The sequence below is a fragment of the Cydia fagiglandana genome, chromosome 7 (assembly GCF_963556715.1).
Source record: "Cydia fagiglandana chromosome 7, ilCydFagi1.1, whole genome shotgun sequence".
NCBI classification, from domain to species: domain Eukaryota; kingdom Metazoa; phylum Arthropoda; class Insecta; order Lepidoptera; family Tortricidae; genus Cydia; species Cydia fagiglandana.
This window is the reverse complement of record NC_085938.1, coordinates 12,381,762-12,399,312: the sequence shown is the minus strand read 5'-3', so window position 1 is coordinate 12,399,312 and position 17,551 is coordinate 12,381,762. Positions and strand designations below refer to the sequence as shown.

General features: G+C 42.5%; 2 protein-coding genes across 2 annotated transcripts in view; both read left to right on the top strand.

Moving 5' to 3' along the window:
* LOC134665895 (uncharacterized) overlaps window positions 1-17,551 on the top strand; it is a 286,141-nt gene that overhangs the window by 36,374 nt on the left and 232,216 nt on the right. The gene's annotated exons all lie outside the window — the stretch shown is intronic.
* On the top strand, window positions 174-17,374 carry LOC134665921 (vesicle-fusing ATPase 1-like). Its single transcript, XM_063522979.1, has 16 exons — window positions 174-335; window positions 645-733; window positions 1,402-1,531; window positions 2,222-2,307; window positions 3,313-3,458; window positions 3,847-3,985; window positions 4,932-5,074; window positions 8,030-8,229; window positions 9,870-10,002; window positions 11,005-11,207; window positions 11,548-11,736; window positions 12,514-12,646; window positions 13,248-13,405; window positions 14,319-14,503; window positions 16,309-16,467; window positions 17,232-17,374. Exons 1-16 carry the CDS (start codon window positions 321-323, stop codon window positions 17,365-17,367), a joined length of 2,244 nt encoding a protein of 747 aa, XP_063379049.1. The 5' UTR covers window positions 174-320; the 3' UTR covers window positions 17,368-17,374.

The window sequence follows — 17,551 nt, the reverse complement described above, 5'->3', positions numbered from 1 at the left end:
AAAAAATTGTATTACCTATACGGTGGATTTTGGGGTAATCGATTATGTTTCTGTATATTTAGAAGTAAATCTAATATAATAATATTAATTTTATAGTAGTTTTATCTTGCTCGCGTTCATTGCTAAATTATTTTCGTACACTGACAACACTACCGAACCCGTATTGATCGCACCGACCAATGATTCTCAACCAAAATAAAGGTCCATTGCAGTCATTCGCTGACGGGCGGAGTAGGTTCCGTCAAATCTTCCAAATATCACTTGACGTGAATCATTGTCAAATTATTAGATACCTATTGGGAAAATAACAAATTTACAAAATGTATTCCTCAATGGTAAGTAAAATAAATTCGACCTTAGTATACCCTATATTTAAAAGATATGGCACTTGTAGATACGCATTAAAAATTATGTGACTTGTATTGTATCATTTTTCAGGTTCATATAGGTTTTCTAGTATATTTTGAAATAAAAATCGCTTTTATCTACAATAAATTTTCATTAAATTTACATATGTTTGTAATTTAATTATCAGTTTAATAAGCTTTCGTTCATAAGTGCTGTTACAATATTTCTGTATAGTTAACATTAAATATTTACTACTGTGTCTACTTCTATTCATTTTACACATTTGTTTTACACAGCGTATGAAGGCCGCAAAATGTCCTTCGGACGAGTTGGCCATTACAAACTGTGCCCTCATCAACAAAGAAGATTTCCCCAGTGATGTCAAGTGAGTTGTTGTAGCCTAAATACATACTACATATAAGTTAAAGTAAATATGTTTATAACGTCTGTAAATCAATTTATTATGTTTGAATTAGGTAGGATATCATTGGTTATTGAAACTACTAGGACTAGACAATTGCTGAGGTAATAAAATGAAATGTAACATAACTGTGTAAAATCCAGAATGAATTTATCATGTTGAATATGGATTCTTCTGTATTTGTACTAGAGGTCAAAACCACATCTGGATTGATACTTATACAAGGAGACAGGGACTGACAATTGTTAGTGCTTAGCGGGCTTGGTGCAGATGATAATGTGATCCAAACCAAAAGAAAAATTATATAAAATTATAACTGTTTATAATCTAGACAATCAATTATATCTCTAAAGCCATTCAAGAGCCAGCTAGTCATCTCATTAAGCTTAGGTGAGTCTAAGTTGTGACTAACTGGAGCACAAGCAGAGATATACACAGTCTTTTTAATACTAGTTTTACAATTGAATACCCCAAAAATATGAGATAACTACCTACTATAGGTGATTAGGTCACCCAGACCAAATTAGGAAAGAATGTATCATAATATATTTAATTGGCTGACAGAACTTGAAAATAAAAATCTTAAAATCACTTCATGGTTACCGATATGCAAATATGTTGTAAATTTTCAGACACATTGAAGTTACAACAGGGCCTTCACAGAGCTTCGTCTTCAGCATCCGCTTTTACAGTGGGGTTGAGAGTGGCACAGTGGGATTCTCAGCGCCACAGAGGAAATGGGCAACACTCTCCATTGGCCAAGTATGACATTTCTTTATAATTTATTAGAGTTTTTTTATTTTATTTTTTCCCATTTTTATTTATTGTGATCTTTTTTGCCACTTTTGTATTGTTTCTACTCAGAATCACAAGCTCTTTCGATCCTAATGGGATAAAAAAATGTCCCAGAGTTTTTTCCTATTGTGTTACCATTTCTCCATACACTTTGTATGGCCGTAACAAAAAGGAAATATGGAAATATTAAGGACACTTTTTTTCTCCTATAAGGATGAAAAGGGCTCGCGATCCTGACTAGAAATAACACAAAAGTGGCAAAAACGGTCACAATATATAAAATGGCAAAAAATAAAAGAAACACTCTTTAATGCACTTTTCTAATTTCACACTTTGTGTTCTTAGGCCCCTAAAATATCAGTTGCTCTTTGAGATCCTAAAAACTTGTGATTTGTACTCTGACTGGCTCTTCTCAAAACTCTACCAACCCTTGTCCTGCCAATCACCAGCTTATAACAACCCACCACTTATGTCCTCTCACAAGAGGTTTTGGACTGTAGAACCGAGATAAGCGTAATGCAGATGAGTGCAAGAATTGGAGACTTCACCCACACATATTTGAATTTCTTCTTTGAGTATTAACCTACTATTTTATCAGGAACAGAATTGTTGGACATTGAGATAAATTTTAACTTTTATGTACCTATCTTTTTACAGCCGATCGATGTTAAGCCATTCAAGCCCCAAAGTGCAGATTGCCTATGCAGTGTTACTTTAGAAGCTGACTTTATGTCTAAAAAAACGTAAGTATGGCTACTATGGGACGGGTGGCAACGTTAGGTTATGTTTTTTTTTTTTACTTTAAAACTTATTCAGCTCTATTTAAGAGCCCTTCAACGTGCACACTAGCGCCACAGCTACATAATCGTGATTATTTAAATTTAATGAAAGATATTGAAAAAAGGGGGCCGCTACATACTCTATTGTGTATTTAAGTTCCTTTTGAATACATCAAACTAGTTTTTATGTTGCTGGTTTCGTCGATCTAGGAACTCAAAACAATAACGGCCGTTTTAACCTTGGGCGCATAGATTGACGAATTCATCAACATAAAAACTAGTTTGATGTATTCAAAAGGTACTTAAATATACAATACAGTACGTAGCGGCCCCCTTTTTTCAATATCTTTCGTCAAATTTAAATAATCACGATTATTTAGCTGTGGCGCTAGTGTGCACGTTGAAGGGCTCTTAAACTTTATTTGGCCCACGGAATACCATAGACGGTGCAGGACAGGGTTCAAGCAGACCAGCAGTGGGACACCAAAGTAGACTAATCATCATCATATCAGCCAGAGGACGTCCACTGCTGGACATAGGCCTCCCCCAAAGAGTGCCATAATGACCGGTCTTGCGCCACCCGCATTCAGCGGACTCACACATTCAGTGGAAGTAGACTAATATAATAAAAAATATGGGCGAAGTTTTCCTATGGTAGATAGTGTTGCCAATTCATCAATGAATTGCAACATTTATCACAGGGTTGTATATATACTCCTAACTTGATCAAAAAGGGCGTTCTTTATAAATGAAGGTAAATAAACAACCAGTCACAAATAAATGCAATATATTAAAAATATATTCCTAACCCCTATATACAATCCCCATAAACATTTCAATAGCGCGATGTAGAAATCGCCGCTCCCGGTACAGCGCCATCTCGCGTGATATTCGGTAAACGTGTTTAGTATGAAAGTTAACTACAGAAGTATGGACGCGAACAGGGTTTCATCATGGTATATATTCCAGCGTATCGACGGAGCCGTACGACTCGGAGCAGATGGCGCGCGACTTCTTAATTCAGTTCGGCAACCAGATGTTCACCGTCGGCCAGCAGCTTGCCTTCTCCTTCCAGGATAAGAAGGTGCTGTCGCTGACTGTCAAGAACTTGGAAGGTAAACAAGTACTTTATAGTGTGCCTGAAACAGTCAAATAATTAACGCCTAGAGTGAGATTTGAGCTCGCGACTTCATTTAGAGCTCAGTTTTTGACGTAAATGTCGTCCTAATTTTGACTAAATGTACCCAAATAAATCGCAATTTGGAAAGGTGATTAATTTTGATAGCAAAAACTAACCTTTTTCAAGGATATTCCCTGGAAGTAAGCCTTTTAAAATATACTATATAATATAAGATGACTGCTAAGCAGTTGTCTTATGACCCTAAAACAAGCAGACTTCAGCGCCACCGCGCTGCGCTTCAAATGAAGTTGATTTATTATATCAGTCAGTTTAAAGTGTTTAAGAAAAAAAACCTTGAAAAATTATAATTTGTGATATTTTAGCTGTTGACGCGCAAGCCATGGCGCAGGGCTCCAAGGTAGTGCCGCGGCGCGTGCGCCTGGGCCGGCTGCTGCCCGACGCCTGCATACAGTTCGACAAGGCGGAGAACTCCTCGCTCAACCTCGTCGGGAAGGCCAAGGGGTAAGCTTTTACTTGGCAGCCGAAAGCGTTTCTCTCGTCATTGTCACTCTCAAGGCGTGAAGTCAGGAGTCCATCAGAGCAGGGCTCGGAAATGGCTTTGAAATTCCGGTAAATGTACCTAACTTTATCATTTGTGAAGTCCTTTTGTTACCAATTCTTTGAAATTTAAAGTGACTAGTGAAAATGTGATTATGATATAAAAGTTGTGTGGAACTTGTGCCATTTTTTTCACTAGAGCCACAGCGTCCAAAAAAGTAAAAGACGTCAAAAGATGTCCAAAAGGGACTTCAACTTGTATTACAAGTTACAAGGTTTTGATAAACAGGGCAATAGCCGTATACAGTTTAACAAAAACGAAATTATGAAAAAGTAATTTTAAGGTTAACTCTTTTTTTAATCTGGCAACTGCAGGTTCACATGTAGGCAGGTAGGTTCATTCATAAAGTGGGTATGTACTTTTGCAGCTCGCTGTATATAGTAATTAATAAAGAATAGCACCACCTCATCTCGTCCCGTGGGTGTCGTATAAGGCGACTAAGGGAAAACTGGCGACAGATATGCATATGAGCAAGGCTCGCCCGTATCCTTAGCGGGGTCTTTGCTCACAAGAGCTGTGCGCGCGCCACATCGAAAAAAAAAACATAGTAATTAATTATTTTCACTAGTAACTAGAACGTACGTCGGCGAGTTACCGATGTTTACACATTTCGTACTGCGTATGAAATGAGCACTGTTAAACCGTAAAGTCTTTAAGTTCGTATGTATCGAATTTAAACTGTTGTGAGACATACTAACACGCGTACGCGATACACGGCCGTCGTGAACGCTGCTCGCACTGTTAGTGCTTGAGAAAGGAGACCTAGGCTCTCCGAAACATGTCGCGCGTGTGACTAAAAACAAGTGAGTCTACACCGTAAAATTATTCAATGTTCGTATGTATCTGCAGAAAACAACCGCGGCAGTCCATTATCAACCCGGACTGGGACTTCGGCAAGATGGGCATCGGCGGTCTGGACAACGAGTTCAACGCCATCTTCCGGCGAGCGTTCGCGTCTCGCGTCTTCCCTCCCGAGGTGGTCGAGCAGTTAGGTAAGATAGCTTCAACGTCTGCACATTACACACGATAGACATGGTAGTACATATCAACCCGGACTGGGACTTCGGCAAGATGGGCATCGGCGGTCTGGACAACGAGTTCAACGCCATCTTCCGGCGAGCGTTCGCGTCTCGCGTCTTCCCTCCCGAGGTCGTCGAGCAGTTAGGTAAGATTGCTTCAACGTCTGCACATTACACACGATAGACATGGTAGTACATAGCAACCCCGACTGGGACTTCGGCAAGATGGGCATTGGCGGTCTGGACAACGAGTTCAACGCCATCTTCCGGTGAGCGTTCGCGTCTCGCGTCTTCCCTCCCGAGGTGGTCGAGCAGTTAGGTAAGATAGCTTCAACGTCTGCACATTACACACGATAGACATGGTAGTACATATCAACCCGGACTGGGACTTCGGCAAGATGGGCATCGGCGGTCTGGACAACGAGTTCAACGCCATCTTCCGGCGAGCGTTCGCGTCTCGCGTCTTCCCTCCCGAGGTCGTCGAGCAGTTAGGTAAGATAGCTTCATCGTCTGCACATTACACACGATAGACATGGTAGTACATAGCAACCCCGACTGGGACTTCGGCAAGATGGGCATTGGCGGTCTGATAAGATAAAGATAAAAGATAAAAAATTGTTTATTCAAGTAGGCATATTACAATGCGCTTATGAACGTCAAATAAACCTTTACCGGCTCCAACCGTACACCTCTGCCCCGAGAAGATTTAAATCCCCCCTCAATTGGAGGAGGGTATCCCAATATGGGACCGGCAACAAACTCGGCGGGACACATCTTTTTAAAACATTATTACATCTTATAATTAACGTGCATTACGAGTAATTAAGAAAAATACAATTTAAATTACTATAGAATTCATGCAATTATACTCAGTGAGTACATAACTTTATACAGATACGTAGCTCTTTCAGAAAACATATCAAATTCTTACAAAAGGAAAAGAAATAAAATCAATAAAAGAAATGAGAATACATATTATATGAATCTGACTGATTGTTATGAGATGCTTTCATACAATTTGATGTGCTTTTTACCTGAGCTGAGTCACCTTTAACTCTACACATAATACAATCTTTTTAATTGCTACTTGTCGTTATTACAGTTTCTGGTTTGGACCATGCATGTCAAGTAGTCCTCGACTCTGTAATAAGCCTTCAACATCAATGACTTTTTTAAGTAATTCTTAAGAGCTGGAAAGGGTAATCTTAAGGCATCCTCAGGTAACTTGTTATAAAAATGAATGCTTGCCCAACGAACGACAACGAGTTCAACGCCATCTTCCGGCGAGCGTTCGCGTCTCGCGTCTTCCCTCCTGAGGTGGTCGAGCAGTTAGGTAAGATAGCTTCAACGTCTGCACATTACACACGATAGACATGGTAGTACATATCAACCCGGACTGGGACTTCGGCAAGATGGGCATCGGCGGTCTGGACAACGAGTTCAACGCCATCTCCGGCGAGCGTTCGCGTCTCGCGTCTTCCCTCCCGAGGTCGTCGAGCAGTTAAGTAAGACAGCTTATACGTGTCTGCACATTGTTTTCCTGACATGTAATAATGCATGCGGTACGAAGAAACAGTAAAAATAATTAGATTTTACATACATACATATAATCACGCCTATTTCCCGGAGGGGTAGGCAGCTTAGAGGATATAACCAACGGAGACGCCATGTCTATAATTTTCGGTACAAAGTAGTCTGCCGTTTTTTGCGGTGGAGGGGCACATCAAATGTATAGGTACGTCATGTCAGATAAAAGTCAGTCCATACATGTGTTTGACATGTCGTTGACCATTGGCCGCCTATTTTCGACAGAGGGGAACGCCTGTTAATGACCACTCCGTTGGTTATATTCTCTAAGGTAGGCAGAGACCACGGATTTCCACTTGCTAACACGATCCTGACATACCTATTTCGCTTCCTTCACTTCCATAACATTCATCGTACACGCTCGCCGGTTTATGGTGCTCTTGACCTGGCCTTCAAGATTTCCCCAATCTGATCAGAGAAATTCCGCCGTGGTCTACCCTTTCCAACTCCCATTTCCACTTCTCCCAATCTTCTTCAATTTGATTTTATGCAATATTTTTAGGGTTCCGTACCCAAAGGGTAAAACGGGACCGTCCGTCCGTCTGTCACCAGGCTGTATCTCACGAACCGTGATAGCTAGACAGTTGAAATTTTCACAGATGATGTATTTCTGTTGCCGCTATAACAACAAATACTAAAAGCAGAATAAAATAAAGATTTAAGTGGGGCTCCCATACAACAAACGTGATGTTTGACCAAAGTTAAGCAACGTCGAGCGGGGTCAGTACTAGGGTGGGTCATTTTTACTTTTTTTTAATTTATTAGGGGGCACAGTTAAAAAAAGGTGCCATTTGGTAATTAATTATTGCACGTATTTTTATTTTATTTTTAGCTTTAATTTTACTGCCTCCGGATTTTAGTCAAAGTTTTTGTTAAATGTATGGACATTGTGAAAAAAATATGTTTCTTTTTGAGTATTTTTTTATTTATTTATTGGCTCTGAACCTTTACCATGCTATTTCGAGCTAATAATGGTATAACTTTTTAGCTAAGGTTTGAATAAAGAGACGATACATAAATATACTCCGAAGACCATACAAAATGTAACAATATTTATATGAAAACTTTGAAATGGATCCGGAGGCAGAAAATGAATTCCGATTACAGAATAATTCGAAATACTGTTTATTGGCATTATTACGCAACTTTTTGTAACTGTGCCCGAAGGATAACTAATACTTTTTTTTTCTCCATACACGAGTGACCCACCCTAGTCAGTACTTGGATGGGTGACTATTTCTTTTATTGCCGTTTTTTGCATTATGGTACGGAACCCTGCGTGCGCGAGTCCGACTCGCATTTGCCCGGTTTTTTTATTATTTTTGTCATTGTTGTACACAGGTTGCAAACACGTGAAGGGTATCCTTCTGTACGGGCCGCCCGGCACGGGTAAGACGCTGATGGCGCGCCAGATCGGCCAGATGCTGAACGCGCGCGAGCCGAAGATCGTGAACGGCCCCCAGATCTTGGACAAGTATGTGGGCGAGAGCGAGGCCAACATCCGGCGGCTATTCGCTGACGCCGAGGAAGAAGAAAAGAGGGTAAGATTGATATGCACATGTTGTCCCATTAGCAAACAAGCAATAGGGTATTCCGTATTATACTGTATTTGAAATAAATTATTTTATACCATACATGAAAGCACCAGATAATAATTAGATAAACACAGATAGGAGTTATTTATTTATTTTAATTTTATTTTATTTATTTGGAGAACCAACAGCTATGACAATACCATAGAAATTATAGTGGATACAGAAAGCCAATTATAGGAACTCACAGGTAGTATAATAAATATAATAATACTAAACTAACAGGTACTACTTATACTAAGGTTACGCACTATCGCAAGCACATATGTGAACAAAGCCAACACAAATTATATCTAATAAAGATAAATTGAAAGTAACAAAGATACTAATTAACAAGTAACAAAATGAGGACTAATTAAAGTAAAAATATTAATAATACATTTGTAGGTATTTAAGAAGGCGACAACACGCTCACTCAATAGATTCGAAATATCTCTGCACTAAATTACGTCTCACGTTAGGGATTCTACAGTTGAATATATCAATATCAAATTCAATATCAAATTTGACAGTTCTAAAAAAGTAACTGATTTGACTAGTAGGAAAATACCCTATTATGTAAACGTTCATAAACGCTTTTCAACTCTAACAAACCCTTGATATGTGATTGTCCTTATCCGTCATTTTGATATCTACTCACCTAGTTGTGTTAGAAAGGGACACAATTTTTACAAAGGTTTGCTAAGTTTTATGAATAAGGGATCAACTATTTTTTGTTGTTCTGTCCCGTAAGCCAGGAAACTACAGTAGCATAGTTGGTTAGAAGCCAGGAAGATAGATAGGAACCATCATTCGACGGGTATAGGGTATAGGTATTGGCCCAGTATAAAATTACTTGTAACTACAACAATAAAACATAAACACCGGTAACGCTAATGAATCTAGAACAATAGATTAACTTTATGTTGTAATACTCTCGCTGTCGCAAAAAGTTAACTTATATTTACAGAACATAAAGTGTGTTTAGGTTACTCTAAAACAGGGCTCTCCAAACCCCGGCCCATGGGCCAAATCCGGCCCGCTAATCGTTCCAATCCGGCCCGCCGACAGCGGTCCAATCCGCCCCGCGGGAGCCAGGGCGCCAGGGAGCCAGGGCGCCGACGGTGGCCCGCGCGAAAATTCTGAGGCGCAATATGGCCCTCAGGAAAAAAAAGTTTGGAGATCCCTACTCTAAAATAAGAAAGATTTACCAGTTACCGAAAAAAATCATTAGTAATTTTCGGTTCCGCTTTTCCCTTTCTATTTGACTCAATCAGGACTCGATCCAGTGTTACATTTGGCGTGTATACACAGTACCGTCTTTACCATAAGGGCACACGAGGCCCGCTGGGCCCCCAACCTCAGGGGGGCCCTAAGGACAGACAGTAATCAAATACACTGATATTTGATTACTCAAATATAAAAAAAATATAAAAAAAATAAATAAATAAATAAACTAAATAATTAATAAAAAAAAATTAGAATAATGTTCGTTTTATTTGCTTTCTTCAGTTTCCAAAAAGGGCCCCAAATTCTTATGTGCCCAAGGACCCCAGCATAGTTTAAGACTGCCCTGTGTATGCAGTATACAATAATTGTGTAATTTTCAGGCCGGTCCCAACAGCGGTCTGCACATCATCATATTCGACGAGATCGACGCCATCTGCAAGGCCCGAGGCTCCGTCGGGGGCAACACGGGGGTCCACGACACTGTCGTCAACCAGCTGCTGTCGAAGATCGATGGTGAGGACTAGTTTACAAAAAAAAATACAAGTTTTATGTGCTAGAGAGTAAAATCTAGAGAGTATTTTAAAATCTACCAAAATAAATGTTACACTCATCCCTTTCTAGTTGCTTCGTGCATACGTAACTGTGGCGCCACCCTAGTAGGTGTGGGACATTGTTTACTAGCGATCCGCCCCGGCTTCGCACGGGTTAACAAATTATACACCTAAACCTTCCTCACATCACTACATGAATGCACGAGGAAGGCGGCTATTAGAGAAGAGTGGCGACGTGTTGTGAAGCTTGCCACCAACACCTGAAGTGATGACCACGACCACTCTGTCAAGAGTGATACCGACGAAGAAGAAGAGAAACCTTCCTCAAGAATCACTCTATTGATAGGTGAAAACCGCATGAAAATCCGTTCAGTAGTTTTTGAGTTTATCGCGAACAAACATACGAATACGCAAACGGACAGACGCGGCGGGGCACTTTGTTTTATAAGGTGTCGTAATGATTTGACTGTTGGTACAGCTGCCAATAGTATGAAGATGTCGTCAAGAAAGTTCGAAGTGTAGAAAGTTTATATTTTCACCACGTCGTGCGTTGGCGTCGCTTGTATTTCCCCCACCACCAACTTCGCACATAGCCAATAGGATTAAAATTTATATACCTAATATAATATTATGTTAGTATATATTAGAAATGTGTTAATGTTCTAGTTACATGAATATATAGCCACTTTATGGAAATACCCTAAGACCCGTTTAGTCTCATAATATCTGCAGAATAATAAAAAATATGTTCAGTCTAGGGCCGGTTGCGTCAACCACAATCGACGGCCTGACCAACGTAACTCAACAAAGAACTATGAAACTTCTCTTAAAATAATAATTTCTTCCGACCCTTAGTTAAAATTGACTTATTAAAGTAGAAACATTCAGATTGGCAGCTCCTTAAAGCACATATGCTAATCCAAACTAAACTCAATTCCCAATATCATAAAACCCCAATTCGCAGGCGTGGACCAACTCAACAACATCCTCGTCATCGGCATGACGAATCGCCGCGACATGATCGACGAGGCGCTCATGCGACCGGGCCGTCTGGAGGTCCAGATGGAAATCGGTCTGCCGGACGAGAAGGGTCGAGTCCAGATCCTTAATATTCACACTAAGCGTATGAGGGAATATAAGAAGCTGGCAGAGGACTTTGATTCGAAGGTTTGTAGACACTATTCCTATCTGTGATGTACCACCGTCTCAAGGTTCAGATGGAAATCGGTCTGCCGGACCGGATATCGACGAACGTAAGATAGGTACCGTATTGATTTATTTAGCGCTACACTGAAATATAAACTATTTCAACTCCTAACTTTTTAAAGTCTTTTCAAAGCAGAGGGAATACATTTTACATAATGATCACAACCTTTATTTCAAAACCATACGGTTCCATTTCGTGTAACTTTTGACCAAGAAAATAACCCGAAAAGGGAGGCTCTCCACTCTCTCTAGTACTTGCAGTTTATCTAATACCGTGCTCATATTTCCATTTATTGAACAGGAGTTGGCAGCGATGACGAAGAACTTCTCCGGCGCGGAGCTGGAAGGTCTGGTCCGCGCCGCGCAGTCCACGGCCATGAACCGGCTCATCAAGGCCTCCAGCAAGGTGGAGGTGGACCCCGAGGCCATGGAGAAGCTGAGGGTCGAGAGGGCCGACTTCTTGCACGCGTTGGAGAACGATATCAAACCGGTACTTACTTTTATGCATGTTTAATTGGTAACTTTAGTGTGTGTTGTAAAAAAATCAAGAGCTGCGGTGGAGCAGAAATCGACCGTGACATGACCACGACCACTATGTCAAGAGTGCACGACTAAGAAGAGAGAAGAAAGATAAAATGGGTTGAAACTTTTATTGTCGAAGCACTTTTCTTTCTACAATTACCACGGTAATTTTAACATCGTAACGATCCCAAATTATAGTTCGATTTTTTAGCATTAGAAAGAACTTGAAAGAAGGTAAGCGATCTTCACATGTCTTTTAATTGAAAAACGCTTTTTAAAAATCAGTAACTATTACTTATGAAACCAGAAGAAGAATTTATATGACCGTCTTAGATTCATAATTATTACATATTTGCCCTAAGAACTTATTTTTAAAATGTGTTTTTCAAATAAAAGACGCATCAAGATTGTTTACCTTATTTCTAATGCTAAAAAAAAACGAGCTATAAAAACAAGTTGCGTTGTTTTGTTACAATGTTATTAGCTACCTTCATATCCATACATCGTTATCGCGGGAGCAAAAACAAGTTTGACCAAAGAACACATGTAACAGAACATCTGTTTTGTAAAAGTGGAATATTCTGCCTACATAATTAAACCTCTATCATGATAAATTTTAGTTCAAGTGGACATTGGAAACTGGTTATAAATTTCATTTATTTACAAACTATAATCTAGGAAAATAAATTAGCAAAACAATGTTATCATTCCAAAAGCGGGTTACTCAATAAGTGTGTTCCGGCAGGCGTTCGGCACGGCGGCGGAAGCCCTGGAGCACTTCCTGGCGCGCGGCATCGTCAACTGGGGCGCGCCCATCTCGGCGCTGTTCGAGGACGGCCAGCTCTACATACAGCAGGCGCGCGCCACCGAAGCCAGCGGTCAGTTATACGATACTATAAATAAAATATCTGGGAGACGGAAAACATACAAAAACTCAAAAATGCGCGTTTTCCCAGACATAACGCCTAGCTAAATCGATTTTTCGCCCCTGAAAACCCTCATACAGGAAATTACATCAAATTGTTAGATTCTCATTTCCGAGATCCCCAAAAATATATATATACAAGAATTGCTCGTTTAAAGGTACTTATAAGATAAATATTTCAAGACAATTTTACACAGATCGACCTAACCCCAAACTAATCAAAGCTTGTAAGTACTATGTATTTAAAATTACATTGACATATATGCTCTTATTCTCTTAACAATACAGTCGCGTCAAGATTATTTTGTACACCTCGCCGCTTAGCAACTTCTGTTCCTGACTGTACAACCTTTTAGCAGCCAAGGGCCACATAGTAGTTAACGAAGTTGACGCGGGCCGCACTTTGTTAATATTGATGACTTTACATTGCTCATTGCTCCTTGACATTTGTCGGTTGTCAATATTACATACAAATTAGGCAGGGAGGCTCGCGGGCTGCAAGTGAGAGGGCCGCTTGTTGCCGACCGCTGGTCTAAACTATGGACATATTTCAGGTCTAGTATCAGTACTGCTAGAAGGCCCGCCCAACAGCGGTAAGACCGCGCTGGCGGCCCAACTGGCCAAGATGTCCGACTTCCCGTTTGTGAAGGTGTGCTCGCCCGAGGACATGGTCGGCTTCACGGAGACCGCCAAGTGTCTGCAGATCAGGAAGGTAAGATATACCAATTAAGGGCCACCCCACACTGGCTTCTTTTAAGCGTCGGCGTCTAGTCAGCGCTATGAAAAAACCGGGCAAGTGCGAGTCGGACTCGCGCACGAAGGGTTCCGTACCATAAATAAAAAAAAAAAACGGAAAAAATGCATAAAGAAAATGGTCACCCAACCAAGTACTGACCACGCCCGACGTTGCTTAACTTTGGTCAAAAATCACGTTTGCTGTATGGGAGCCCCACTTAAATCTTTATTTTATTCTGTTTTTAGTATTTGTTGTTATAGCGGCAACAGAAATACATCATCTGTGAAGATTTCAACTGTCTAGCTATCACGGTTCGTGAGATACAGCCTGGTGACAGACGGACGGACGGACGGACAGCGAAGTCTTTGTAATAGGGTCCCGTTTTACCCTTTGGGTACGGAACCCTAAAAATGGCGTCGAGGCAGCAGCCATAGAGTTGACTAGACGCCGACGCTCGGGAGACGCTAGTGTGCGGTGGCCTTAAAAGGAAAGAAAACAAGAGAAGGCGTATTAAATCCTATTGTGTTCTCTGTAAGTGCGCATTTTAATTTAATATAAGGCATATTTAGTGTGCAACTAAGTACTACATCAGCGGTTTCTTCGATACTTTTTCTGCTGATTTAACTAACATGCTTAGATTGCTTAGTAGATGGCTCGTCGTAGTAGTTGAAATGCAACTAGCGATAGAAAAAATCATCAACGATATAATAATTGCGGGCTAATAAATCGTCATCGAAATCAAACAGCGACATTCGATGCTTCTTATATTATTACGACCTAAATGCATACTAGTTGGGGCGGCTGGTCCGCCTGTTTAGACAACCCTAGCAATAACTTCACTTGCGATATAGTATAGCATAAGGGACTAACAAATTGTTCCTTTTCCAAGTACTTCGACGACGCCTACCGTTCTACGCTATCGTGCATCCTGGTGGACAACATCGAGCGCCTGCTGGACTACGGCCCCATCGGGCCGCGCTACTCCAACCTGACCCTCCAGGCGTTACTCGTGCTGCTCAAGAAACAGCCGCCCAAGGGCAGGAAGCTGCTCATCCTGTGCACCAGCAGCCGCCGGTGAGTGCATCCTAGTAGACATTAGACGTCTGCTGGACTACGGCCCCATCGGGCCGCGCTACTCCAACCTGACCCTCCAGGCGTTGCTCGTGCTGCTCAAGAAACAGCCACCCAAGGGCAGGAAGCTGCTCATCCTGTGCACCAGCAGCCGCAGGTGAGTGCATCCTGGTAGACATTAGACGTCTGCTGGACTACGGCCCCATCGGGGCGCGCTACTCCAACCTGACCCTCCAGGCGTTACTTGTGCTGCTCAAGAAACAGCCGCCCAAGGGCAGGAAGCTGCTCATCCTGTGCACCAGCAGCCGCAGGTGAGTGCATCCTAGTAGACATTAGACGTCTGCTGGACTACGGCCCCATCGGGCCGCGCTACTCCAACCTGACCCTCCAGGCGTTGCTCGTGCTGCTCAAGAAACAGCCACCCAAGGGCAGGAAGCTGCTCATCCTGTGCACCAGCAGCCGCAGGTGAGTGCATCCTAGTAGACATTAGACGTCTGCTGGACTACGGCCCCATCGGGCCGCGCTACTCCAACCTGACCCTCCAGGCGTTGCTCGTGCTGCTCAAGAAACAGCCACCCAAGGGCAGGAAGCTGCTCATCCTGTGCACCAGCAGCCGCAGGTGAGTGCATCCTGGTAGACATTAGACGTCTGCTGGACTACGGCCCCATCGGGCCGCGCTACTCCAACCTGACCCTCCAGGCGTTGCTCGTGCTGCTCAAGAAACAGCCACCCAAGGGCAGGAAGCTGCTCATCCTGTGCACCAGCAGCCGCAGGTGAGTGCATCCTGGTAGACATTAGACGTCTGCTGGACTACGGCCCCATCGGGCCGCGCTACTCCAACCTGACCCTCCAGGCGTTGCTCGTGCTGCTCAAGAAACAGCCACCCAAGGGCAGGAAGCTGCTCATCCTGTGCACCAGCAGCCGCAGGTGAGTGCATCCTGGTAGACATTAGACGTCTGCTGGACTACGGCCCCATCGGGCCGCGCTACTCCAACCTGACCCTCCAGGCGTTGCTCGTGCTGCTCAAGAAACAGCCACCCAAGGGCAGGAAGCTGCTCATCCTGTGCACCAGCAGCCGCAGGTGAGTGCATCCTGGTAGACATTAGACGTCTGCTGGACTACGGCCCCATCGGGCCGCGCTACTCCAACCTAACCCTCCAGGCGTTGCTCGTGATGCTCAAGAAGCAGCCGCCTAAGGGCAGGAAGCTGCTCATCCTGTGCACCAGCAGCCGCAGGTGAGACGACGTATCCTGGTAGGCAACAACGAGCGCTAACTCAAGAACTTTACAAATTATTGATCGTTCGGGTTTAGTTTAGGTGGAGTAAATGTTAGATTTATTCTTTCATAAACGGTCGTTTTATTACAGTTTATTATAGCAAATAATGAATCTCAAGCAGTTTTATATCTCTTACGATACCGACGTTCTTTGAGGGGTGAGTCGTCGTACTAAATATATGGGAGGGTTTGAAGTAAATGTGTAGGATATTTCTGCTTTTATTTAAAAAAGTTATTAATGTAATTTTACTCATTGGGTAACGCACTTTCGATATCAATTTGAAGTTTTCTGATATCTGTTGTATATACGGAATTATCGCCTGGCTACACTAACGGCTCGGCCACGACATCGAGCGACTTGCGACGGCGGGAGCGATAACCAATAGGTTGGAGCGAAAGGTCCGATTGCTGTGTCACGCTCTAACCTATGGTTATCGCTCCCGCCGTCGCAAGTCGCTCGATGTCGTGGCCGAGCCGTTAACGATTACACCCTGTGTATGTATTGTGTTCCATTTTGAACCCTTGTTTCCAGACAAGTCCTGGAGGACATGGAGGTGACGTCCGCGTTCACGGGCGTGCTACACGTGCCCAACCTGTCGCAGCCCGAGCACGTCATGTCCGTGCTCGAGGAGAGCGACGCCTTCTCCAAGCGCGACCTGCAGAAGATCCAGCACGACCTGCGCGGGGCCAAGTATGTTACATTACCTTACATTTTCTTAATGGGGTTGGCAACTGTCAAAGGTTTGCATAGATGGAGCCATCGTAGCTTTCCACTGTCTCTAGTTTTGTTTTATGAGATTTGGCTTAAAGTGCAGGCATTCCGGGCAAAAATTCCCACAAAAAAACAGGGCAAGCTGCTGGCGCCATCTGTAAAATGGTTCGACCTGCCAACTCCATTGTATAGTGGCAGCTAAATTCTTGTGACTCTTAACACCACACGCCGCATAGAGCGACGTTGCTGTATATCCTATCACGCATCACACAACATCCTCTGGAGACCAAGGCACTAAATTGAAAAAAAAAAGCTTGGAAATAACAGTATAGATGATGAATATTACGCTCCATTGGATTGCAAGTGTAGATTGGATTGCAGTCTCTGTCGTATGTGCTTCGTAAGGTCGCGTGCCAGGTATGCTATATTATTAGTGACAAAATGCACGTTAATTTTTGCTAACATTCAAATAACAATTCGAAAGAGACGCAGACCCCATGTACTCTAAAACAACAAGGTAATTAGGTAAACAAATTATGTCTAATTGGTACTTTCATATTAAAGCATACAGGACATAAGATTTCATTGTTAAAGGTGGTATCAACGGCTACAGCCGTCAATGACTTATAAAAAGAAGTTGACGAAACCAAAAGACCAAGAGAACTCCAAGTATGTAAAATACTTGCTTGCCAATGAACTTATCCGTATTTAACCACAACAGTAAAAATGTATACTTTCCACAGGATCTTCATCGGAATCAAGAAGCTGCTAGCGCTAATAGACATGGTGAAACAGACGGAAGAGGAGAACAGAGTCTTCAAGTTCCTCACGAAGATGCAAGAGGAAGGCGGGCTCGACCTGGGCACCACTATACAATAAGGATCATCGCAACCTTAGGGACTACACTCGCATACCACGCGCACCTCACCCGACCTCACGCACTCCAGGCCTAACTCCAAGGCCACCGAGTGCACGCCATGTACATCCGACCTTAGAAGCTACGAGATAGACTACGACGAAATAAGCGAATGTTCCGAAATAGCCGAGTCCAGGAAGAAGGGCC